The sequence below is a fragment of the Oncorhynchus masou genome, chromosome 23 (genome assembly GCF_036934945.1).
Source record: "Oncorhynchus masou masou isolate Uvic2021 chromosome 23, UVic_Omas_1.1, whole genome shotgun sequence".
Lineage (NCBI taxonomy): Eukaryota > Metazoa > Chordata > Actinopteri > Salmoniformes > Salmonidae > Oncorhynchus > Oncorhynchus masou.
The window spans coordinates 58386264-58414008 of NC_088234.1; the positions used below are offsets into that span (position 1 = coordinate 58386264).

The 27745-nt window shown below is 47.2% G+C and overlaps 1 protein-coding gene across 4 annotated transcripts in view; it reads right to left on the reverse strand.

Moving 5' to 3' along the window:
• LOC135511110 (attractin-like protein 1) overlaps nt 1-27745 on the reverse strand; it is a 327206-nt gene that overhangs the window by 233166 nt on the left and 66295 nt on the right. For all 4 annotated transcript variants that reach the window (XM_064932650.1, XM_064932647.1, XM_064932648.1 and 1 more), the window contains exons 8-12: nt 24463-24718; nt 21990-22173; nt 16511-16665; nt 4033-4117; nt 3689-3900 (exon numbers count right to left, since the gene is read on the reverse strand). In XM_064932650.1, coding sequence (XP_064788722.1) covers nt 3689-3900; nt 4033-4117; nt 16511-16665; nt 21990-22173; nt 24463-24718 — 892 coding nt within the window. The remainder of the gene's footprint in view (nt 1-3688; nt 3901-4032; nt 4118-16510; nt 16666-21989; nt 22174-24462; nt 24719-27745) is intronic.

The window sequence follows — 27745 nt, forward strand, 5'->3', positions numbered from 1 at the left end:
TGTCCCGCCATCCAGCACCCGCCAACCCCTCTTTTACGCTACTGCTACTCTATGTTCATCGTATATGCATAGTCACTTTAACCAGAACTACATGTACATACTACCTCAATCAGTTTGTATGTAGCCTCGCTACTGTATATAGCCTGTCTTTTTACTGTTGTTTTATTTCTTTACTTACACATTGTTCACCTCACACCTTTTTTGCACTATTGGTTAGAGCCTGTAATTAAGCATTTCACTCTAAGGTCTAGTACACCTGTTGTATTTGGCGCACGTGACAAATAAACTTTGATTTGATGATGATGGAGGCAACAGGGGAAAAAAGTCCCTTCCTCCAGGTGGCTGATGAGATATGTTGGCACGACTGCCATATTGCATCTCCATCCCAAAGCCCTTGCTTGGAAGTGTACTTCACCAGACTGCCAAGAACCTTGCCCTCATCCAGGCCAAGGTGGCGAGACACGGTAGTGATGACACCATAGGCCTTGTTGATCTCTGCACCAGACAGGATGCTCTTGCCAGCATGCTTGGGGTTCAGGCAGAAGTATTCATGCTTTTTGATGTATTTCAGAACTGCAGTTTCCTCTGCTTGGAGCAAAAGTGAAGTGGGCAGGACAGTACGGATTTCTTCTCTTACATCTGCAAGCAGAGTCTGAACATCAGACAGAATGGCATTGCCTCCCTCAATCCGTGCAATGGCTACTGCTATTGGTTTGAGGAGTTTCAGGCTACTGCCCACTCTCTCCCAAAATATATAATCCAGGAGGATCCTCTTGATGGACATGTCCATATCGGAAGATTTGATTTCTTGGGAGGGACTCCACCCCCTCCAGGAGACTGTCAAACATGATGACAACACCACCCCGATGGTGTTGCTGGGCAGCTTCAATGTGGTGCTCTTATTCTTCTCACTTTGCTTGGTGAGGTAGATTGCTGCTATAACTTGATGACCCTTCACATACCTAACCATTTCCCTGGCTCTCTTGAAGAGTGTATCCATTGTTTTAAGTGCCATGATGTCCTTGAGGAGCAGATTCAATGCATGAGCAGCACAGCCAATGGGTGTGATGTGAGGATAGGACTCCTCCACTTTAGACCAAGCAACCTTCATGTTCGCAGCATTGTCTGTCACCAGTGCAAATACCTCCTGTGGTCCAAGGTCATTGATGACATCCTTCAGCTCATCTGCAATGTAGAGACCGTTGTGTCTGTTGTCCCTTGTATCTGTGCTCTTGTAGAATACTGGTTGAGGAGTGGAGATGATGTGGTTAATTATTCCTTGCCCACGAACATTCGACCATCCATCAGAGATGATTGCAATACAGTCTGCTATCTCTATGATTTGCTTGACCTTCACATGAACTCTGTTGAACTATGCATCCAGCAAATGAGTAGATAAAGCATGTCTGGTTGTAGGGGTGTATGCTGGGCAAAGAACATTCAGAAATCTCTTCCAATACACATTGCCTGTGAGCATCAGAGGTGAACCAGTTGCATAAACAGCAAGTAAGACATTCATCAGCATTTCTCTGACTACGTTCCTCCATTGAGTCAAAAAACATCTGATTCCAGGAGGACCATGAGCTGTTGCTATCGATAAGGTGTCTGATTCATCATTTTCACCTCAAATAGAAGTAGAGACTTTTGTCAGAGGTTGCTTGTTATGAGCACTGAGTGAACTTCATGCACTTGGCCAGATGACACTGCATCTTTGTTGCATTCTTCACATAAGATTTTGCACAGTATTTGCAAATGTACACAGCTTTTCCTTCTAAATTAGCTGCAGTGAAATGTCTCCACACCTCTAGTCGGAACTAGAAGCACAAGTTTTTCGCTACACCCGCAATAACATCTGCTAAACACATGTATGTGACCACGCGATTTGATTTGTAGCTATGAAATCGTTTGAAGGGGGCTCACATCAACACTATCATCCCAGACACCCTGGAACCACTCAAAAGTGCATACCGCCCCAACAGTTCCACAGATGACGCAATCTCTACTACACTCCACACTGCCCTTTCACACTTGGACAAAAGGAACACCTACGTGAGAATGCTGTTCATTGACTATAAAGATTTGGCATGGGCCCTCAAATCCTCAAAAAGTTCTACAACTGCACTGTTGAGAGCTTCTTGACTGTCTGCATCACCACGCAAGGTGCTACAGTACATCACTGGTGCCGAACTCCCTTCCATCCAGGGCCTCTATACCAGGCGGTGTCAGAGGAAGCCCCCAAAAATTGTTAAAAGACTCCAGCCACCCAAGCCACAGACTTTCTCTCTCGCACAGCAAGTGGTAACAATGCACCAAGTCTGGAACCAACACAACCCTGAACAGCTTCTACCCCCAAGCCATTAGACTTCTAAATGCCATGTTATTTTCTACTCCCTGTATATAGCCATGTAATTTTCTACTCCCTGTATATAGCCTTGTTATTTTCTACTCCCTATATATATAGCCATGTTATTTTCTACTCGCTATATATATAGCCATGTTATTTTCTACTCCCTATATATATAGCCATGTTATTTTCTACTCGCTATATATATAGCCATGTTATTTTCTACTCCCTGTATATAGCCATGTTATTTTCTACTCCCTGTATATAGCCATGCTATTTTCTACTCCCTGTATATAGCCATGTTATTTTCTACTCCCTGTATATAGCCATGTTATTTTCTACTCCCTGTATATAGCCATGTTATTTTCTACTCCCTGTATATAGCCATGTTATTTTCTACTTCCGGTATATAGCCATGTTATTTTCTACTCCCTGTATATAGCCATGCTATTTTCTACTCCCTGTATATAGCCATGTTATTTTCTACTCCCTGTACATAGCCATGTTATTTTCTACTCCCTGTATATAGCCATGTTATTTTCTACTCCCTGTATATAGCCATGTTATTTTCTACTTCCGGTACATAGCCATGTTATTTTCTACTCCCTGTACATAGCCATGTTATTTTCTACTCCCTGTATATAGCCATGTTATTTTCTACTTCCGGTATATAGCCATGTTATTTTCTACTCCCTGTATATAGCCATGTTATTTTCTACTCCCTGTATATAGCCATGTTATTTTCTACTCCCTATATATATAGCCATGTTATTTTCTACTCCCTGTACATAGCCATGTTATTTTCTACTCCCTGTATATAGCCATGTTATTTTCTACTCCCTGTATATAGCCATGTTATTTTCTACTCCCTGTATATAGCCATGTTATTTTCTACTCCCTGTATATAGCCATGTTATTTTCTACTCCCTGTATATAGCCATGTTATTTTCTACTCCCTGTATATAGCCATGTTATTTTTAGTCATTGTGTGTATTTATTATTCACTGTATTTATTCCTCGTGTCACTATTTCTATTTTATCTTTAACTCTGCATGGTTGGAAAATTATCCATAAGTAAGCGTTTCACTGTTAGTCTACACCTGTTGCCTATGAAGCATGTGACAAATAAAATGAGATTTTGATTTGAACTACCAGGAAGTGAAATCATCTCTCCCCATGAGAAACATACAGATAAAAACATGTGAACACATATATCCAGGTGTGGATGCAATCATCGTGGAGGCTACAAATTTGAGTAAATTGTTGCCATCTTAATTTCCAAGGTAAGTATTGCTCGGTATGTAAACTCAAATGGTGACGAGGGCAATGTCATACAACACGTACTGGTGCGTGGAGGGCAGAAGGGTGCGGGCACACTGCCGTTGGCATGGCTGGTGTCCCAGGGGACACAGTGGTCCCTAAGCCAGACACAGCGAATGCCAGGGCTGGCGTTGGCACAGCGCTGCTCCTCACTGAAGGCCTGGCAGCTGGGAGGGGTGTAGACCAGCACGTCATTCAGCAGCACACCAGAGAAACCACCAAACACATACATAGACCTGGGGAGAGAACACAACAGAGTACACATCATTACCAGGGAACACTGAGGAAACTCATGAAAGAAAACTGAGATAAAAAAACTACAAATACCAAGTAACGGAGGTGCAATATACTGGATGCAAGTGACTGACCCATTGCTGACGACGGAGGTGTGGCCAAAGCGGTTGACGTCACGGTGGAGATCTGGTCTGGGCAGGACTTTCCATTCATCACAAGCTGAAAAAAACATGCACATAGAGAACAGGCTACAGGTTTGGCTTCAGTAGGAACATTTGACATATAAGAAGTACTTTTCAAAAACTTGTGTAGGGTCAAGCACTCAACCGCTATACCAAGAAATTATACCGCCACTGTGACCTGCGACACCCTACTCATACTACCATCCAAGCAACTGTGACTGAAACTCCCCTGGACCCCAGAATGAGCTGTATATTTAAGGCCTCTAACGCTCTGTAGCCTGGTAATCTGAGATCCTTGGCATTTGTTCTCTGCAGCCCACCCAATCTGCCAGGTTCTCTGTTACATGCTTTTTAATACAGCAATTAACCCAGCTCCAGGTCCATTACCTAGCAACAGGGGAGAAGTGTTCCTTTCCTGTGTTCCTTTCTTGCCTGGATTTCATTTCAGTATGCCTGTACCATACCACCCTACCGTACATACTGAAAAACAGAACAGCACCGGGACTGGGTACACACACCAACCCCCCCGTATGCACTGTTGCGCGCGCACACACACACACACACACACACACACACACACACACACACACACACACACACACACACACACGAAGTGTCAACTCTGAATTATTAACGCCTATGAGAATCCTGTGGACATAGAAGCTGTGGAACCAAAGGGAACAGTGGAGAATGGCCTGTATGAATGTCATGGTCCCCCTGGCTCTGTATAATGGCTGTAGGACTGGGTGTACTGTACCAAGCCCAGGTGTGATTAACACTGTGTGTGTGAGCATACCAGAGCAGCAAGGGCCATAACCTACACACAGGGCTGTCATAAACAACTAACCACAGCTAGAGAACATACCTTTACGGTTGCAAAAATATATATATATCATTAAAGTTTAATCCACTGCAGCTGCTATTTGGCAATCCTAGGGTGGTGGTGGTGGGCGCACAGGGTCTCAATGGTAGTTTGATTACCAATCTCCTAGGACCATGGTCATGAACTGCACTGAGCCATGGGTAGGCTACAATGAGTGTACCTGGAGCAGCTCTGACAACACAGCCCAGGATGTAGCGAGACAATTTTTCCTGTCTGTGATTATCTACCAATCGTCTTTCAAAACGAATTTAGCCTCCCCAGGGAAAACAAATAACAACAGAGAAAAAATTATAGGTCGGCAAAGTCGATTTCTTCTCTTTGTCAATATCACCAGGCAAATCATGTTAAATTGAGACAGCACAACGTTCAGTTTTCCCACTGTTAGTGGGATCCTAGGAGATGATAAACGTCAACCTCTTTACGTAGCGTTTTTGAATTGTTTATTATGTAGCTGCCTCTGAATAGGACTTGATAAACAAGTTTATTCATCCATTGATCTTGTTTGTTGGGGATACCACACTGTGAACAGAGTAATGGCTCTGAGAGCGATCACAATCCTGTGCTTTACCGTTTCATTTTACTAGTCTCTGATGCTTTACAGGCCACACGTCCACTCTTGCAAAATGTAAATGTGGCATTTACACAGATATAAACTGTTCCTGGGCGTTAAACGTGCAGCCAGGTTGCAAACGACCACACTCAGTGCATGGCTAATTGTGAAACCACTGTTTAAAGGGAAAGACAAGTCAACAACACCAGTATCAATCAGAAGGCGCTTTTTCATCACATCCTAAAGACCAAGGTGATCTCTGCCAGGGCCGTGGTGTAGTCACCCTGATGAGCGCTCTCAGCCGGTCACTCAGGCCCACACTACCTTCTTATCAAATTAAATTGTACTCGTCGCATACACAGTTTACAGCAGGTATTAAAAGGCGCAGCAAAATGTTGATGTGCTAGCTGCCTCAAAAATGCAGTACATTCATCAATATCAATAATAAGAGTCAAATCGAAATAAGATAAGAGATATCCGTAGGTGATCCATTGGTTAAAGGGACAGACCAAAATAAGTATTTGTGACATCCGCCCCATCACCAGTAGTTCAATTGGAATCCTGACTTTGGCACTGTCTAAGGCCTAATACCTATCGTGAAGCCTGGAGCTAGAGTGAATCAATAACCCAGACATGCACTGACAGTCAGCCAAATGCGTCTCCCCACCATCTGATGTGTACTAGAGATGAATGATTTTGCAGGATCCTTGCCTTTATATTGAAACTCCCTGATACTCATCACAACGCTCCCCCCATTTCATTTCCTCCCAGGATATTGGCAGAAGAACCATGAATAATGAACAGGGAGAAAGGGGGAGATGACAGGGGAATCAGCAGACAAAATCATCAGCACACCATCTTGAAGGGGAAATCAAACCTAATTTAAATGGAAAACTTAAAGGAACATTCCACCCAAAAACAATGTTTTGGTATTTGTTTCATTAGTCTATTGTTGATATAGTCCCAAAATGTTCTGCATGTCAGCAATCAAGTTTTCAAGATATGTAACTTTAATTTTGATGCACAATGCAGTATTATATGATGCAAAATACATGATACCAGCTGTATTTCTGTACTTTGAAAGTTGAATATCTTGAAAACCTGATTGCTGACATGCAAAACATTTTGGGACTATATCAACAATGGGCTAATGAAACAAATACCAAAGATTATATTGCAGCACCAGAAAATGAACAGGGCACTCTTGTTGAAGACGTCACTGCCAGTTGCCTTTCAGGGGGTAGGGGGTGGTGGGGGGACAAAACATTTTTAATTAGAGTGCATTTCACCCAAATCTAATTAGAATTATGAGGATGGGGTGATGAGGGGAGAAAAGAATTAAACGCAAATTAAAACTGCCTTGTGTCGACCTGAATTTAATCTCTCGCAGAAGAAAAGCACAAAAAGCTAATAACGCTCTCCCCCTCCAAGGTTAGCAGAGAGAAACAAAAACAAATTAGCGCTTAAAACCGTCTCAGCATGAGTGGCGGAGCTGACAGAGAGAGAGAGCAGCAGAGTAATGCCTCTTCCACAGGTGGAACTAATTAATTAGCTCACAGAGAGAGGAGCAGAGAGGAGAAAAAGTCCTATCAGTCCATTAACTACTGAATGAGACTTCCTTGAAACTGGTGAAACCTGTTGACACTTGAAGTGATGAAACATCTCATGTACTGTAGTAGGCTACAATGTCTTTCAGGCACATGAGTAAAAAGCATCACTCACCATAGATAGGTTTTGATCTGGGTTCAGGCATGCTTTCTAAACAAAATGCCAAACTGTTTCATTCATGTACAGACAATACAGTACCTAAAGCGAAAATGCTTTCCACGAACCTGTTCACTCTAAACTCAGAAAAAAAAGAAACGTCCCTTTTTCAGGACACTGCCTTTCCAAGATAATTCGTAAAAATCCAAATAACTTCAATGATCTTCATTGTAAACGGGTTTAAACACTGTTCCCATGCTTGTTCAATGAACCACCGTAGTTAAGACACTAACAGCTTACAGACAGTAGGCATTAAAGGTCACAGTTATGAAATCTTAGGACACTAAAGAGGCCTATCTACTGACTCTGAAAAACATAAAAAGAAAGATGCCCAGGGTCCCTGCTCATCTACGTGAATGTGCCTTAGGCATGCTGCAAGGAGGCATGAGGACTGCAGATGTGGCCAGGGCAATAAATTGCAATGTCTGTACTGTGAGACGCCTAAGACAGCGCTACAGGGAGACAGGACAGACAGCTGATCTTCCTCGCAGTGGCAGACCACGTGTAACACATACACAGGATCGGTACATCCAAACATCACACATGCATGACAGTTACAGCATGGCAACAACAACTGTCTGAGGTACACCAGGAACACACAATCACGCCATCAGTGCTCAGACTGTCCGCAATAGGCTGAGAGAGGCTGGACTGGGGGCTTGTAGGCTGGTTGTAAGGCAGGTCCTCACCAGACATCACTGGCAACAACATCGCCTATGGGCACAAACCCACCGTCGCTGGACCAGACAGGACTGGCAAAAAGTGCTCTTCACTGACGAGTAGCAGTTCTCTCTCACCAGGGGTGATGGTCGGATTTGCGTTTATCGTCGAAGGAATGGGCGTTACACCGAGGCCTGTACTCTGGAGCAGGATCGATTTGGAGGTGGAGGGTCCGTCATGGTCTGGGGTGGTGTGTCACAGCGTCATCGGACTGAGCTTGTTGTCATTGCAGGCAATCTCAACGTTGTGCGTTACAGGGACGACATCCTCCTCCCTCATGTGGCACCCTTCCTGCAGGCTCATCCTGACATGACCCTCCAGCACGACAATGCCACCAGCCATACTGCTCAATCTGTACAAAATTTCCTGGCCATGGCCAGCGAAGAGCCTGGATCTCAATCCCATTGAGCAAGTCTGGGACCTGTTGGATCGGAGGGTGAGGACTAGGGCCATTCCCCCCAGAAATGTCCGTGAACTTGCAGGTGCCTTGGTGGAAGAGTGGGGTAACATCTCACAAGAACTGGCAAATCTGGTGCAGTCCATGAGGAGGAGATGCACTGCAGTACTTAGTGCAGCTGGTGGCCACACCAGATACTGACTGTTACTTTTGATTTTGACCCCCCCCCCTTTGTTCAGGGACACATTATTCCATTTTTGTTAGTCAGAAATCTGTGGAACTTGTTCAGTTTATGTCTCAGTTGTTGAATCTTATGTTCATACAAATATATACACATGTTAAGTTTGCTGAAAATAAACGCAGTTGACAGTGAGGGGATGTTTCTTTTTTTGCTGAGTTTAGAAGAAGCTGATTATGTAGATTGTTAATTTTGCTTTATAATGAAATTAGTCAACAATGTCCAGTGATAACCTAGTACTCTAGGGCCTATAATGAATGACAGGTTTCTGTGAGGCAAGCCCTTTAGCCATGCCAAGCAGACATATCTGGCCAAACACTGGCTTGTATACCAGAGCACCAATCACAGAGAGTGGTCTTGCCTGGGCTTCAGTGTAGAGTCTAGATCACACTCCCCAAGCCAAGCATCAGTCTAGCTACCACCTTGAACATAAAACAATCTATCGCTTCCAGATTATAGAAGTGACATTGGACATTTTATCCCTTGGAGTAGCCTACTCAGGGTGATTGGACTGGCTATTTAGCTGAATAACAATGAGAGTGAAACAGTGACCTTCCATGACTGCATGAGAAGGCTTGGAAGCTATGGAGTAAAATGTTTAAACTTTTTTCAAACATCTAATCTGGATCCTAACTAGAAAATAAACATTCCCCTTTAATGGAGTTTCTTTCTTCGAACCTAAACATTGAGTCTCTGTGTATCTCCATCTGTCTCTTAATTCAATTTAAGGGCATTATTGGCATGGGAAACATATGTTAACATTGCCAAAGCAAGTGAGGTAGATAATAAACAAAAGTGAAATAAACAATAAAAATGAACAGTAAACATTACACTCAAAAGTTCCAAAGGAATAAAGACATTTCAAATGTAAATTATATGCAAAGTACAAAAGGGAAAAAACAAAAAACATAAATATGGGTTGTATTTACAATGGTGTTTGTTCTTCACTGGTTGACCTTTTCTTGTGGCAACAGGTCACAAATATCAAAATTGGATTTGTTTTTGAATTATATTTGGGTCTATGAAATCTTAGAGAAACATGTGTCTCTAATATGAACATACACTTGGCAGGAGGTTAGGAAGTGCACCTCATTTTGTGGACAGTGTGCACATAGCTTGTCTTCTCTTGAGAGCCATGTCTGCCTATAGCAGCCTTTTTCCAATGGTTAGGTTATGCTCACTGAGTCGGTATATAGTCAAAGCTTTCCTAAAGTTTGGGTCAGTCACAGTGGTCAGGTATTCTGCCACTGTGTACTCTGTTTAGAGCCAAATAGCATTCTAGTTTGCGCTGTTTTTTTTGTTAATTCTTTCCAATGTGTCAAGTAATTATCTTCTTGTTTTTTCTCATGATTTGGTTGTGTTTAATTGTGTTGCTGTCCTGGGGCACTGTGGGGTGTGTTTGTGAACAGAGCCCCAGGACCAGCTTGCTTAGGGGCCTCTTCTCCATCTCTCTGTAGGGGATGGCTTTGTTATGGAAGGTTTGGGAATCGCTTCCTTTAGGAGATTGTAGAATTGAATGGCTCTGGCTCTTTTCTGGATTTTGATTATTATTGGGTATCGGCCTAATTCTGCTCTGTATGCATTATTTGGTGTTTTACGTTGTACACAGAGGATATTTTTATATTTTTGTTGAATTCTGCATGCAGTCTCAATTTGGTGTTGGTCCCATTTCATGAATTCTTGCTAGGTGAGCGGACCCCAGACCTCACAACCATAAAGGGCAATGGGTTCTATAACTGATTCAAGTATTTTTAGCCAGATCCAAAATTCGTATGTCGAAATGTATGTTCCTCTTGATGGCATAGAAGGCCCTTCGTGCCTTGTCGCTCAGATCGTTCACAGCTTTGTGGAAGTTACCTGTGGCGCTGATGTTTAGGCCGAGGTAAGTATAGTTTTTTTGTGTGCTCTAGGGCCACGGTGTCTGGACTGAATTTGTATTTGTGGTCCTGGCAACTGGACCTTTTTTGAAACACCATTATTTTTGTCTTATTGAGATTTACTGTCAGGGCCCAGTTCTGACAGAATCTGAGCAGAAGATCTAGGTGCTGCTGTAGGCCCTCCTTGGTTGGGGTAAGAAGCACCAGATCATCAGCAAACAGTAGACATTTGACTTCATAATCTAGTAGGGTGAGGCCGGGTGCTGTAGACTGTTCTAGTGCCCTCTCCAATTCGTTGATATACATGTTGAAGAGGGTAGGGCTCAAGCTGCATCCCTGTCTACACCCAAGACCCTGTGGAAAGAAATGTGTTTTTTTGCCAATTTTAACCACATACTTGTTTGTGTACATGGATTTTATAATGTTGTATGTTTTTCCCACAACATCACTTTCTATCAATTTGTATAGCAGACCCTCATGCCAAACGGAGTCAAAAGCTTTTTTTGAAATCAACAAAGCATGAGAAGACTGCCTTTGTTTTGGTTTGTTTGTTTGTCAATTAGAGTGTGCAGGGTGAACTGGGTCTGTCATTGGGTAATTTGGTAAAAAGCCAATCTGACATTTGCTCAGTACATTGTTTTCACTAAGGAAATATGAGTCTGCTGTTAATGATGATGCAGAGGATTTTCCCAAGGTTGCTGTTTACGCATATCCCACGCTAGTTATTGGGGTCAAATTTGTGTACACTTTTGTGGACTGGAAGATGCCAGAGATAAGGATGATGTTAAAAAAATTTAAGTATAGCCATTTGTAATCTGTATATTTGATCATTTCATTGAGGATACCACAGGCCTTTTGGGGTCGGAGGGTTTGTATTTTGTCCTGTAGTTCATTCAATGTAATTGGAAAATTCAGTGGGTTCTGGAAGTCTTCAACAGTTGATTCTAAGATTTGTATTTGATCATGTAAACTCAGCAAAAAAAGAAACTTCCCTTTTTCAGGACCCTGTCTTTCAAAGATAATTAGTAAAAATCCAAATAAATTCACAGATCTTCATTGAAAAGGGTTTAAACACTGTTCGCATGCTTGTTCGGTGAACCATAAACAATTAACGAACATGCACCTGTGTAACGGTCGTTAAGACACTAACAGCTTACAGACGGTAGGCAATTATGGTCACAGGTATTAAAACGTAGGACACTAAAAGGCAATAAATTGCAATGTCCGTACTGTGAGACACCTAAGACAGCGCTACAGGGAGACAGAACGGGCAGCTGACCGTCCTCGCAGTGCATGTGTAACACCTGCACAGAATCGGTTCATCCAAACATCACACATGCGGGACAGGTACAGCCTGGCAACAACAACTGCCCAAGTTACACCAGGAACGCACAATCCCTCCATCAGTGCTCAGAATGTCCGCAATAGGCTGAGAGAGGCTGGACTGAGGGCTTGTAGACCTGTTGTAAGGCAGGTCCTGTTGTAAGGCAGGTCCTAAACAGACATCACTGGCAACAACGTTGCCTATGGGCACAAACCTATCATCGCTGGACCAGACAGGACCGGCAAAAAGTGCTCTTCACTGACGAGTTGCGGTTTTGTCTCACCAGGGGTGATGGTCGGATTCGTGTTTAAAATGAGCGTTACACCGAGGCCTGTGCTCTGGAGCGGGATCGATTTGGAGGTGGAGGGTCCGTCATGGTCTGGGCCGGTGTGTCACAGCATCATCGGACTGAGCTTGTTGTTATTGCAGGCAATCTCAACGCTGTGCGTAACAGGGAAGACATCCTCTTCCCTCATGTGGTACCCTTCCTGCAGGCTCAATCCTGACTCTCCAGCATGACAATGCTATCAGCCATACTACTCATTCTGTGCGTGATTTCCTGAAAGACAGTAATGTCAGTGTTCTTCCATGGCCAGCGAGGAGCCTAGATCTCAATCCCTTTGAGCACATCTGGGACCTGTTGGATCGGAGGGTGAGGGCTAGGGCCATTCCCCCCAGAAATGGCCGGGAACTTGCAGGTGCCTTGGTGGAAGAGTGAAGTAACATCTCACAGCAAGAACCGTCAAATCTGGTACAGTCCATGAGGAGGAGATGCACTGCAGTACTTAATGCAGCTGGTGGCCACACCAGATACTGACTGTTACTTTTGATTTTGACCCCGCCTTTGTTCAGGGACACATTATTCTATTTCTATTAGTCACATGTCTGTGGAAGTTCATACAAATATTTACACATGAAAATAAGCGCAGTTGACAGTGAGAGGACGTTTCTTTTTTTGCTCCGTTTATATGTTTTTGCTGTTTGTTCTTTGTTATAGGGCCAAAAAGATTGGAGAATGGGTTTACCCATACATGTCCGTTTTGGATAGATAACTCTACCTGCATCACACCCTCCCTCCTTGCCTGCCTGCCTGCCTCCCACCCTCCCTCCTTCCTTCCTTGCATCACATCCTCCCTCCTTGCATCACACCCTCTCTCCTTGCATCACACCCTCCCTCCTTGCATCACACCTTGCATCACACCCTCCATCCTTGCATCACACCCTCCATCCTTGCATCACACCGTCCATCCTTGCATCACACCCTCCATCCTTGCATCACACCCTCCATCCTTGCATCACACCTTCCATCCTTGCATCACACCCTCCATCCTTGCATCACACCCTCCATCCTTGCATCACACCCTCCATCCTTGCCTGCCTCCATCCCTCCTTGCTTGCCTCCCTCCCTGCATCCCACCCTCCCTCCATTCCCTGCATCACACCTTCCCTGCCTGCCTCCCTCCCGCCCTTCCGGCATCACACCCTCCCTCCATCACTCCCTGCCTGCATCACCCCCTGCCTTCCTTCCCTCTCTGTCATCAGCATGCCCTGTAATGCCCCTGCAGAGTCACTGTATTCAAAACAAATATTCATATAAGAGCAGACGCCATCTGGCCAGCTCCCATTCTATAGCTCTTTATGGGGCGTTAATGATCCCCACTGTATTACTGAAAGGTGATCTGTTACTCACATCAGATCTCACGTAAAACACCCAGGGGGTCCAGAAACACACACAGGAAGGAACACACATAGCTCTAAACCTTTAGTACTAACTCCAAATACAAGAGCAAAACAACTTTCCCGGAGAAATGAAGTCTATTATGAGTTACGACTACCTTTTGGTTTATGGCTAGTTACACTTTTCAAATGTAAAGAATGTCTACCGTAACTGTTACAACAGAACGTGATCCTCCATCTCAGGTATCCGAGGCTGGGTATTCACCCCTAGGGAAAAGATACACTATATATACAAATATATGTGGACACCGCTTCAAATTAGTGGATTTGGCTATGTTAACCACACCAGTTGCTGACAGATGTATAAAATCGAGCACACCGCCATGCAATCTCCATAGACAAACGTTGGCAGTAGAATGACCTTACTGAAGTGCTCAGTGACTTTCCACATGGCACCATCATAGGATGCTACTTTTCCAACAAGTCAGTTCGTCAAATTTCTCCACTGCTAGAGCTGCCCCAGTTAAGTGCTGTTACTGTGAAGTGGAAACGTCGAGGAGCTACAAAGGCTCAGCCGCAAAGTGGTTGGTCACACAAGCTCACAGAACGGGATCGCCAAGTGCTGAAGCGCATAACACGCAAAAATCGTCTGTCCTCGGATGCAACACTCACTACCGAGTTCCAAACCTACCTCTAGAAGCAACGTCAGCACAATAACTGTTTGTCGGGAGCTTCATGAAATGGGTTTCCATGGCCGAGCAGCCGCACACAAGCTTAAGATCACCATGCGCAATCCCAAGCTTCGGCTGGAGTGGTGTAAAGCTCGCCACCATTGGACTCTGGAGCAGTGGAAACGCTTTCTCTGGATTGATTTATCACACTTTTCCATCTGGCAGTCCAACAGACGAATCTGGGTTTGGCGGATGCCAAAAGAACGCTACCTGCCCCAATGCATAGTGCCAACTATAAAATTTGGTAGAGGAGGAATAATGGTTGTGCTGTTTTTCATGGTTCGGACTAGGCCCCTTAGTTCCATTGAAGGGAAATCTTAACGCTACAGCATAGAATGACATTCTAGACAAGTCTGTGCTTCCAACTTTGTGGCAACAGTTTGGGGAAGGCCCTTTTCTGTTTCAGCATGACAATGCCCCCATGCACAAAGCGAGGTCCATAAAGAAAGGGTTTGTGGAAGAACTTGACTGGCCTGCACAGAGCATTGACCTCAGCCCCATTGAACATCTTTGAGATGAATTGGAACGCCGACTGTGAGCCAAGCCTAATCGCCATACATCAGTGCCCGACCTCACGAATGCGCTTGTGGCTGAATGGAAGCAAGTACCCGCAGCAATGTTCCAACATCTAGTGGAAAACCCTCCCAGGAGAGTGGAGGCTGTTATAGCAGCAAAGGGGGGACCAACTCCATATTAATGCCAAATATTTTGAAATGAGATGTTCGACGAGCATACTTTTGGTCATGTAGTGTATCTTAGCTTTGCACTTCAACTTGACTTTCATAAAGCCTAGTGCTGCTATATGTTGAGGTCAAAAGTCAGTGAACACCCTTTCCCTAGGGCTGCAGAATGTCACCTGTCAGTTCTTCTTTGGTTACACACACTGTGTGTGACTCTGTGGACCCAGGCCTGGGAGGCAACTAACAGTGGAGAATGACAAATGACAACTATGGCTTTAGGGGTCAGGGTTCAACTCTGATGGGAGTGAGTTGGTGGGTGGGCACACGCTTATAGCAATGAACATCACACGTATGATGTTTGCATGAAGGAATGTGTGGTATTGTAAGGTGGGGGGGTTGGTTATACTTATTTAAGTACAGGTAAAGTAGGTCACTTCTATTCCTGTACCATATGCCCGGAGGTTGAAGCTGGTAACTCATATTTTCAAAGCAAAATAAACAGGAGTTAAATACAGTCAGCTCAAAACATAAGGATTGTGTCAAACCAACAACAGATGGACTATCACTAGCCTAGTGAGGACCAGATGTACTATCCATAGCCTAGCGAGGGACCAGCTGCACCATCACTAGCCTAGCCAGAACCAGCTGCACCATCACTAGCCTAGCCAGGACCAGCTGTACCATCACTAGCCTAGCCAGGACCAGCTGTACCATCACTAGCCTAGCCAGAAACAGCTGCACCATCACTAGCCTAGCCAGAACCAGCTGTACTATCACTATCACTAGCCTAGCCAGAACCAGCTGCACCATCACTAGCCTAGCCAGAACCAGCTGCACCATCACTAGCCTAGCCAGGACCAGCTGCACCATCACTAGCCTAGCCAGAACCAGCTGTACTATCACTATCACTAGCCTAGCCAGAACCAGCTGCACCATCACTAGCCTAGCCAGAACCAGCTGCACCATCACTAGCCTAGCCAGAACCAGCTGCACCATCACTAGCCTAGCCAGGACCAGCTGTACTATCCATAGACTAGCCAGAACCAGCTGCACCATCACGAGCCTAGCCAGAACCAGCTGCACCATCACTAGCCTAGCCAGAACCAGCTGCACCATCACTAGCCTAGCCAGGACCAGCTGCACCATCACTAGCCTAGCCAGAACCAGCTGCACCATCACTAGCCTAGCCAGAACCAGCTGCACCATCACTAGCCTAGCCAGGACCAGCTATACTAATCACCAGCCTAGCCAGGACCAGCTGCACTATCCATAGCCTAGCCAGGACCATAAGCCTAGCCAGGACCAGCTATACTAATCACCAGCCTAGCCAGGACCAACTGCACTATCCATAGCCTAGCCAGGACCAGCTATACTAATCACCAGCCTAGCCAGGACCAGCTGCACCATCACTAGCCTAGCCAGGACCAGCTGCACTATCCATAGTCTAGCCAGGACCAGCTGCACAATCCATAGCATAGCGAGGACCAGCTGCATTATCACTAGCCTAGCCAGGATCAGCTATACCAACAACAGATGAGGAGGATGTGGTTCTTAACTATGATGTGTGCATGCATATGATTGGTACTTACCCATGTCGTAGGCCAGGAAGTCAGCAGAGAAGCACTTGGCTCCGTTACTGAGGGACGTGTCATTGTGGGTGTTTCCTCCAAACACCAGCAGAGTCCCACTGCTCAGCACTGCTGTGTGGAGGTACCGCGCCAGACCACTCTCTCTCAGGATCATCCTGTCAACACACACACACATCAGCATTGTACTCCGTCACCATGCTAATGTTTTAATGTGTCAATTATGAGAGTGTATGTGAGTGCGTGCGTGTCCATCCCTGGGTGTGGATTACAGCAGTGTGTGGGCCAGTCTGGGTCACGTGGCTTATGTAAGGGAACAGTTGGTCTGAAGGTCACTCTCCATAGGCTAAGTCAAATACCCAGACAGACGCCATCAATAATGTGGCACCATGGACACACACACACAACAGCTGTGCTATCCCTAGCCTAGCCAGGACCAGCTATACTATCCCTAGCCTAGCCAGGACCCACTGTACTATCCCTAGCCTAGCCAGGACCAGCTATACTATCCCTAGCCTAGCCAGGATCAGCTATACTATCACTAACCTAGCCAGGACCCGCTGTACTATCCCTAGCCTAGCCAGGATCAGCTGTACTATCCCTAGCCTAGCCAGGACCAGCTGTACTATCCCTAACCTAGCCAGGACCCGCTGTACTATCCCTAGCCTAGCCAGTACCAGCTATACTATCCCTAGCCTAGCCAGGATCAGCTATACTATCACTAACCTAGCCAGGACCCGCTGTACTATCCCTAGCCTAGCCAGGACCAGCTGTACTAGCCAGGACCAGCTGTACTATCCCTAGCCTAGCCTAGCCAGGACCCGCTGTACTATCCCTAGCCTAGCCAGGACCCACTGTAGCTATACTATCCCTAGCCTAGCCAGGACCCGCTGTACTATCCCTAGCCTAGCCAGTACCAGCTATACTATCCCTAGCCTAGCCAGGATCAGCTATACTATCCCTAGCCTAGCCAGGACCCGCTGTACTATCCCTAGCCTAGCCAGGACCAGCTGTACTATCCCTAACCTAGCCAGGACCCGCTGTACTATCCCTAGCCTAGCCAGGACCAGCTATACTATCCCTAGCCTAGCCAGGACCAGCTATACTATCCCTAGCCTAGCCAGGACCAGCTATACTATCACCTAGCCCCGCTAGCCAGCCAGGATCAGCTGTATATCCATATCACTAGGACCAATAGCCAGGACCAGCTGTACTATCCCTAGCCTACTATCCCTAGCCAGGCCAGTACCAGCTATACTATCACTAGCCTAGCCAGGATCAGCTGTACTATCCCTAGTCTAGCCAGGACCAATAGCCTACCCAGGACTCGCTGTACTATCCCTAGCCTAGCCAGGACCAGCTATACTATCACTAGCCTAGCCAGGATCAGCTGTAATATCCATAGTCTAGCCAGGACCAATAGCCAGGACCAGCTGTACTATCCCTAAACAAGCCTAGCCAGGACCAGCTGTACTATCCCTACCCTAGCCAGGACCAGCTATACTATCCCTAGCCTAGCCAGGACCAGCTATACTATCCCTAGCCTAGCCAGGACCAGCTATACTATCCCTAGCCTAGCCAGGACCAGCTATACTATCACTAGCCTAGCCAGGACCAGGACCAGCTGTACCCTAGCCTCCAGGACCAATAGCCTAGCCAGGACCAGCTATACTATCCCTAGCCTAGCCAGGACCAATAGCCTACCCAGGACCAGCTGTACTATCCCTAGCCTAGCCAGGATCAGCTGTACTATCCCTAGCCTAGCCAGGACCAGCTATACTATCACTAGCCTAGCCAGGACCAGCTATACTATCCCTAGCCTAGCCAGGATCAGCTGTACTATCCATTGTCTAGCCAGGACCAATAGCCTACCCAGGACCAGCTGTACTATGACTAACCAAGCCAAGACCCGCTGTACTATCCCTAACCTAGCCAGGACCAGCTATACTATCCCTAGCCTAGCCAGGATCAGCTGTACTATCCCTAGCCTAGCCAGGACCAGCTATACTATCCCTAGCCTAGCGAGGATCAGCTGTACTATCCCTAGCCTAGCCAGGACCAGCTATACTATCCCTAGCCTAGCCAGGACCAGCTGTACTATCACTAACCTAGCCAGGACCCGCTGTACTATCCCTAGCATAGCCAGGACCAGCTGTACTATCCCTAGCCTAGCCAGGACCAGCTATACTATCCCTAGCCTAGCCAGGACCAGCTATACTATCCCTAGCCTAGCCAGGACCAGCTATACTATCCCTAGCCTAGCCAGGACCAGCTATACTATCCCTAGCCTAGCCAGGACCAGCTATACTATCCCTAGCCTAGCCAGGACCAGCTATACTATCCCTAGCCTAGCCAGGACCAGCTATACTATCCCTAGCCTAGCCAGGACCAGCTATACTATCACTAACCTAGCCAGGACCAGCTATACTATCCCCAGCTATACCCCTAGCCTAGCCAGGACCAGCTATACTATCCCTAGCCTAGCCAGGACCAGCTATACTATCACTAACCTAGCCAGGACCAGCTATACTATCCCTAGCCTAGCCAGGACCAGCTATACTATCCCTAGCCTAGCCAGGACCAGCTATACTATCCCTAACCTAGCCAGGACCAGCTATACTATCCCTAGCCTAGCCAGGACCAGCTATACTATCCCTAGCCTAGCCAGGACCAGCTATACTATCCCTAGCCTAGCCAGGACCAGCTATACTATCCCTAGCCGTATGTGTACCTCCCAACAATATAATGCTGACTATTGCATTTGGTGTGCTTTTTCAATTTGGGCTTTTCAACTATCCAGCAGTGAGCGTCTGAACATAGGCAAGACAAGCATCTTGGTGTTAAACATGGCGGCTGACATCTACCTAATATAAGGGATGTGAAAAGTGTCCAAAGCAATTTGCTTTTCCGCAAAACATCTGTACACTGAACATCACTAAACAAACCGCAGGGCAATGTTTTCACTTCCAATGGAAACGACAGCCGAAAACATGTTGCAGTGGACGATGGCCGTCCTCTCGAGAGAAAGTCTCAACAGACAGGACCAACCAAAACACACACACACACAGGAATGTCCTGAGTGTGTCTCACACACAGCCCACCCAGTCTACCCACCTGTTATTAGACCGTGCCAGGTCCAATAGAACGTCTGTAGCTCCAAACCACTCCTGACCTGTTTGGGCCGGGGGGGGGCTAGTGTGCTCACTGCCTGTCACTACACTTTTCTTCACTTTCTGTAGTCCCCCCAAGAGTAGTTCTCTACATAGATCACTGGGGGCTTCACCATTGAACAGTGTTGTTTTAAACTCATCCTGACAACAAGTAGACTTACAGCAAGTCTAAACTCCAACACAGAGGGAGCAAAGAAATACATGAAATGCATTGCCTCGTAACTAGGGAGTTTAGCAAATAAATGCATTATGCTACTGGGGCACTGGGAAAATATGCTTACTTTACACACCTTTTTCTCAGGGCTGGCAAATTGATACAGCTGAACTCTCAAGTGAATATGCATCCACTGATACAAGCACAAACAGTGAGACATGCAGACAGAGAGACAGGCAAACAAACAGAGACAGGCAGGCAGGCAGGCAGGCAGACCGGCAGAGACAGGCATACAGACAGACAAAACAGAGGCTGGCAGAGACAGACAGAGAGGCCGACAGAGACAGACAGAGAGGCCGACAGAGACAGACAGAGAGGCCGGCAGAGACAGACAGAGAGGCCGACAGAGACAGACAGAGAGGCCGACAGAGACAGACAGAGAGGCCGACAGAGACAGACAGAGAGGCCGAGAGACAGACAGACCGAGAGACAGACAGAGAGGCCGACAGAGACAGACAGAGAGGCCGACAGAGACAGACAGAGAGGCCGACAGAGACAGACAGAGAGGCCGACAGAGACAGACAGAGAGGCCGGCAGAGACAGACAGAGAAGCCGACAGAGACAGACAGAGAGGCCGACAGAGACAGACAGAGAGGCCGACAGAGACAGACAGAGAGGCCGACAGAGACAGACAGAGAGGCCGACAGAGACAGACAGAGAGGCCGACAGAGACAGACAGAGAGGCCGACAGACAGAGAGGCCGACAGAGACAGACAGAGAGACAGACCCGACAGAGACAGACAGAGAGACAGACCGACAGAGACAGACAGAGAGGCCGACAGAGACAGACAGAGAGGCCGACAGAGACAGACAGAGAGGCCGACAGAGACAGACAGAGAGGCCGCAGAGACAGACAGAGAGGCCGGCAGAGACAGACAGAGAGGCCGACAGAGACAGACAGAGAGGCCGACAGAGACAGACAGAGAGGCCGCGACAGACAGACAGAGAGGCCGCAGGGACAGACAGAGAGGCCGACAGAGACAGACAGAGAGGCCGACAGAGACAGACAGAGAGGCCGGAGACAGACAGAGAGGCCGAGAGAGACAGACAGAGAGGCCGACAGAGACAGACAGAGAGGCCGGCAGAGACAGACAGAGAGGCCGACAGAGACAGACAGAGAGGCCGACAGAGACAGACAGAGAGGCCGACAGAGACAGACAGAGAGGAGACAGACAGAGAGGCAGAGACAGACAGAGAGGCCGAGACAGAGAGGCCGGCAGAGACAGAGAGAGGCCGACAGAGACAGACAGAGAGGCCGACAGAGACAGACAGAGAGGCCGGCAGAGACAGACAGAGAGGCCGACAGACAGACAGAGGGCCGACAGAGACAGACAGAGAGGCCGACAGAGACAGAGAGAGGCAGAGACAGACAGAGAGGCCGGCAGAGACAGACAGAGAGGCCGACAGAGACAGACAGAGAGGCCGACAGAGACAGACAGAGAGGCCAGAGAGGCCGACAGAGACAGACAGAGACCGCAGACAGACAGAGAGGCCGACAGAGACAGACAGAGAGGCCGACAGAGACAGACAGAGAGGCCGGCAGAGACAGACAGAGAGGCCGACAGAGACAGACAGAGAGGCCGACAGAGACAGACAGAGAGGCCGGCAGAGACAGACAGAGAGGCCGACAGAGACAGACAGAGAGGCCGCAGAGACAGACAGAGGCCGACAGAGACAGACAGACAGGCCGACAGAGACAGACAGAGAGGCCGACAGAGACAGACAGAGAGGCCGACAGAGACAGACAGAGAGGCCGACAGAGACAGACAGAGAGGCCGAGAGACAGACAGAGAGGCCGGCAGAGACAGAGAGGCCGACAGAGACAGACAGAGAGGCCGGGACAGACAGAGAGGCCGGCAGAGACAGAGACAGACAGACAGAGAGGCCGAGGACAGACAGAGAGGCCGGCAGAGACAGACAGAGAGGCCGCAGGGACAGACAGAGAGGCCGGCAGAGACAGACAGAGAGGCCGGCAGAGACAGACAGAGAGGCCGCAGAGACAGACAGAGAGGCTGGCAGAGACAGACAGAGAGGCCGGCAGAGACAGACAGAGAGTCAGACAGAGAACCAGGCAGACAGACAAGCTAATATCACTCACCAGGTCTGTGTCTGGACCTCATAGCGATACAGTTCATCCACCAGGCCATACTTGTTGGCAGGCAGGGCCTTGTAGCCCCCGTGGACGTAAACACACCTGCTGGAGCTGTCATACACACTGCTGTGGCCATAGCCGCCCTGGACGATGGCCCCGTTGGTCTCAGGGACCTGCCAGGAGTTTGTCCCTGTGTGACAGAGGCAAAAGATAAGTGCATCTTAGTGTGAGTTGGCCAACATGATTGGATCAGCTTTGAGACATACAGTGCGGAGAATAAGTGTGCATGCTTGTCAGTGTGTCAAATGAGTGTGTGTATAAAAGGCTGCTTCCCTCTGTGAGACAGACAGAGCCAGCGGGAGAGAGCACTTAGGAGGGATGGAGAGAGGGGGAGGCCACGGGACATGTGGATACATTGAGATGTATCCACAACTGGCAGACTCAAGTCCGTCCGAATGAAGTGACTCAAGTCCGTCCGAATGAAGTGACTCAAGTCCGTCCGAATGAAGTGACTCAAGTCCGTCCGAATGAAGTGACTCAAGTCCGTCCGAATGAAGTGACTCAAGTCCGTCCGAATGAAGAGGCTCAAGTCCGTCCGAATGAAGAGGCTCAAGTCCGTCCGAATGAAGAGGCTCAAGTCCGTCCGAATGAAGAGGCTCAAGTCCGTCCGAATGAAGAGGCTCAAGTCCGTCCGAATGAAGAGGCTCAAGTCCGTCCGAATGAAGAGGCTCAAGTCCGTCCGAATGAAGAGGCTCAAGTCCGTCCGAATGAAGAGGCTCAAGTCCGTCCGAATGAAGAGGCCAAGTCCGTCCGAATGAAGAGACTCAAGTCCGTCCGAATGAAGTGACTCAAGTCCGTCCGAATGAAGTGACTCAAGTCCGTCCGAATGAAGAGGCTCAAGTCCGTCCGAATGAAGAGGCTCAAGTCCGAATGAAGAGGCCGAATCCGAAGAGGGCTCAAGTCCGTCCGAATGAAGAGGCTCAAGTCCGACCGAATGAAGAGGCTCAAGTCCGTCCGAATGAAGAGGCTCAAGTCCGTCCGAATGAAGAGGCTCAAGTCCGACCGAATGAAGAGGCTCAAGTCCGTCCGAATGAAGAGGCTCAAGTCCGTCCGAATGAAGAGGCTCAAGTCCGTCCGAATGAAGAGGCTCAAGTCCGTCCGAATGAAGAGGCTCAAGTCCGTCCGAATGAAGAGGCTCAAGTCCGTCCGAATGAAGAGACTCAAGTCCGTCCGAATGAAGAGACTCAAGTCCGTCCAAATGAAGAGACTCAAGTCCGTCCAAATGAAGAGACTCAACTCTGTCCGAATGTGATGAAATATCACAATATCCATAGTGCTCTAAATAAAACGAATTACAGGATAAATATGGTTTGATCACACAGAGAGACAGAGAGACGGAGCGATATGAGGGAGGGGGGGATGAGGGGAGAGGGATGAGTAGAACTCATTAATCATGTCTTCTCCCAGACGGTCCGGCCTAGGTGCCAGCTACTCTTAATGATGAGAGAGAGGTGAGAAGAGAAAAGACAGAGAGGGCGAGACAGTGAGAGAGCATGCGTGCATGAGGACCACATTGGAAACACATTTTTTTATTAATAATACTTGTAAGTGCTATCCTCTGGGTCCACATTACACATTTTATTGTATATGTCTCTTACCCAAATCAATTACATTCACAGTCTAGTACCCACTTATTTTACCCTGAGCACTAAGTGTACCCTAGAGTACCCAAGACTGTAGATGTTCCAACTCTCTCCACAGGCTTTAATGTGGCTGAACTGGGCTGCAGTGAGCTGTCCTGCCGTGGAGTCTCCTACAGGCTAAAATGCCGTGTAATGCAGGCATTCACCTGATCTTAACCCCTCAAAACACTGTACTGCAGCGCCATCTGCTGGTATGAAAAATCTAGGGGTTCCACAGTGGTCACAAGCTCTGGTCAAAGAACCTTGGCCAACAGCATTCAAGAGGACAACCTTAAAGGCTCTGTGAATAGACGGTAGGTGTGTTTACCATCAATAGATGCACTATTGTAAAGTGGCTGTTCCACTGGATGTCAGAAGGTGAATTCACCAATTTGTAAGTCGCTCTGGATAAGAGCGTCTGCTAAATGACTTAAATGTAAATGTAAAACAATACGATTATAACAGAGTACTATGCAGGTGTGGGCACACCCAGGGGGCTTTTAATGTAAATAGGAGTGCTGTGGCTAAACATGAAAGATCATGGGTCTTCCATTAAGAGATGAGTGACAGCGACACCCAATGATGACCCCAGCAACAATGTTTTCGTCGCTAAGCACCATGAAATGAATACAACGTTGCTGCGGGCATCTATGGTTGTTGCTGTCACTTTGCCTATTTTGGAAGGCTCGAAATCTGCCACTGGGTTGTAGGAATGTAAAATCTGAATTCATTCATGTGGATTACTCATCATGGCTGAAAACCCCACGACCCATCCATCTAGCCACTGTTGGACCTACTGATGTTGTACTCCTGCACTTTGCTGATGTAGCTGTAGACAGGGGAGTAGCCAAAGAGAACCACCATGACCACATCCCCATTGGTCAGTTCAGCCAGGTGGGCGGAGTGACCCTCCACGGCGTAGGGCTGTCCCTGGACCAGGCTGCTGGGGTTCTTCAGGGACCAAGTACGACTAGGGATGTTGAAGACCCACAGCTCGTCTGTCACGTTGCCTGAACCAGCTTCCAGCTTCCCCCCGTACATGTAGATGTCGTCCTGAGGAGGGGGGAAAACATCAGAGGCATGAGATGACAGAGGGTTAGGGATTGTGGTTGTATAAAAACACACAAGATTAAAGAGGTTTCTATCCACGACTGCCCTCGACAGAATGTCTGCTCTCTGTGTGTTCAGTATGAAAAGAAGGTGAGACACACTGCATTCCCCAGTGTGCATGCCATGCTTGCGCGCGCGTGTGTGTGTGTGTGTGTGTGTGTGTGTGTGTGTGTGTGTGTGTGTGTGTGTGTGTGTGTGTGTGTGTGTGTGTGTGTGTGTGTGTGTGTGTGTGTGTGCGCGCGCGTTGGCATTATTGAGCTGTACGGCCATGAGCTTCTCCAAAAAGTGTATCATCTCTGGACCCCAATCACGACAGAGACAGACAGGGTATAGCTGTGAACACCAACAATCATTGAGAAAGGCTGCTGCTATAGCCCTCTCATACAGAGGTCAACTACTGGCTTCTCCCCATACACTGAATCACATGATACTACAGATAACAATCAACTACCTTAACCTAACAGTAACTTTAATATGCTACTAAAACCTTTTCAGGCATCTTGGTACTTCAGCTGTAGGGTTCTAATGCAGCTTTATAATACAGTCATTATTGCTATGGCATCCTGTTTTTACAGTGCAGACTACTACTGTACAGCAACGCTCCATTTCATAAACATAGAGCAACATACTGTAAAGTACCTAGAGGAGCTCTGCCCACACAGGAACAACTGGAACATCCTGGCACAGGTAACAGTGTCGCTACGCCGCAGGGGGCCAATTATACTGTCTCCCTGGCCACGAACACATCCACAAGGGACCCAACAACCTTTAGAGCCTCAATGTATTTTCTGTCAAGGAAATCTGGTCCCTCCTTCTACATTACCTCAGCACACACTGCCAACCCCAACGGAATCTCTCTCAGACTTATCCCGGAACCCCAGAACTAAAATATTGCGTAATTGCGTCAGTTGCTCAATACAGTTCTGGGGGAGATGTTAAGAGTAATATACCAAGTCTATGCAAGTTTCAGGCTCGTCTATGGGCCAAATGTCCCCTCCCCTTCCGAAATTCAGGAAGACAAGAACACCTGTGAAATCAGGATTTGTCCAAATGATCAGTGACAAAAAAAAATGGCGTACCGGAACAAGGTTTCTCATTAGTCATCGCATCCCCAGTCTGTTGACACATGCTATGATACCATTTTTTAACCTGCCTCTGTCCATGACAGATTACTCTCACACACACACACACAGTCTGAGTCCTGTAGTAGAAGCAGTTGGGAGGGAGAGGTGTGCAGAAAACATGCAGCCCAACACGCAGCCCAACACGCAGCCCAACACGCAGCCCAACACACAGCCCAACACACAGCCCAACACACAGCCCAACACACAGCCCAACACACTTAATTAGTAAACACATCTGGCTGCAGGATGGTTTGACCACCACACCACCAGCTAAGCAGCAACCCCCACGCTTCAGTTCCCCCACGTGTCCCTCAGATACTACACCTCCGACTAAGAGGGAGCTCTTATTGAAGGTGGCTTTTTCAGATTTGTGAATACCAAGCAGGGGATATTATATAAACGCTATGACCTGAATGCATGCGTAAAGACGAGCTATTGCTTCTGTCGGTATATTAAAATCAGAAATGGGCAGGCAATGGGCTGTATTCCTAGCAGCTGCACACACCGTAATCTCTCAATCCTTAGAGGAGAGAGAGGGAGGAATAACATATCCCAGGGTTGGGTTACAGACTTCAGGGGAATAATGCGTGTGGAGGAGAGAGAGTAGGGGAGTGTGTGTGTGGTATGTGTGGTATGTGTGTGGTGGTGTGGTGTGTAGTGTGTGTGTGGTGGTGGTGTGTGGCGTGGTCCCATCCCTGACCCTGGAAGTCTATTCTCTCATGTTCCCGTTTCCAGGTTTGTTGGCTTGATGTGTGTGCTGCACTAGCTCAGCATAAGCCTTACATTAAAAACCTCAGAGTAGGTGTTCATTTATATGCTAATTGTGGATTCCTCCTTTACGTATGTGGGGCTGGTGGCTGAGGAACGGCGGACAAACAAGGCGCTTCCCACTTACAGAGAAACTGAACAGGGTGAAGGAGCTGGGTTTTATAACAGGGTGAAGGAGCTGGGTTTTATAACATGGTGAAGGAGCTGGGTTTTATAACAGGGTGAAGGAGCTGGGTTGTATAACAGAGTGAAGGAGCTGGGTTTTATAACAGGGTGAAGGAGTTGGGTTTTATAACAGAGTGAAGGAGCTGGGTTTTATAACAGAGTGAAGGAGCTGGGTTTTATAACATGGTGAAGGAGCTGGGTTTTATAACAGGGTGAAGGAGCTGGGTTTTATAACAGAGTGAAGGAGCTGGGTTTTATAACAGGGTGAAGGAGTTGGGTTTTATAACAGAGTGAAGGAGCTGGGTTTTATAACAGAGTGAAGGAGCTGGGTTTTATAACAGAGTGAAGGAGCTGGGTTTTATAACAGAGTGAAGGAGCTGATAACAGAGTGAAGGAGCTGGGTTTTATAACAGAGTGAAGGAGCTGGGTTTTATAACAGAGTGAAGGAGCTGGGTTTTATAACAGAGTGAAGGAGCTGGGTTTTATAACAGAGTGAAGGAGTTGGGTTTTATAACAGAGTGAAGGAGCTGGGTTTTATAACAGAGTGAAGGAGCTGGGTTTTATAACAGAGTGAAGGAGCTGGGTTTTATAACAGAGTGAAGGAGCTGGGTTTTATAACAGAGTGAAGGAGTTGGGTTTTATAACAGAGTGAAGGAGCTGGGTTTTATAACAGAGTGAAGGAGCTGGGTTTTATAACAGAGTGAAGGAGCTGGGTTTTATAACAGAGTGAAGGAGCTGGGTTTTATAACAGAGTGAAGGAGCTGGGTTTTATAACAGAGTGAAGGAGCTGGGTTTTATAACAGAGTGAAGGAGCTGGGTTTTATAACAGAGTGAAGGAGCTGGGTTTTATAACAGAGTGAAGGAGCTGGGTTTTATAACAGAGTGAAGGAGCTGGGTTTTATAACAGAGTGAA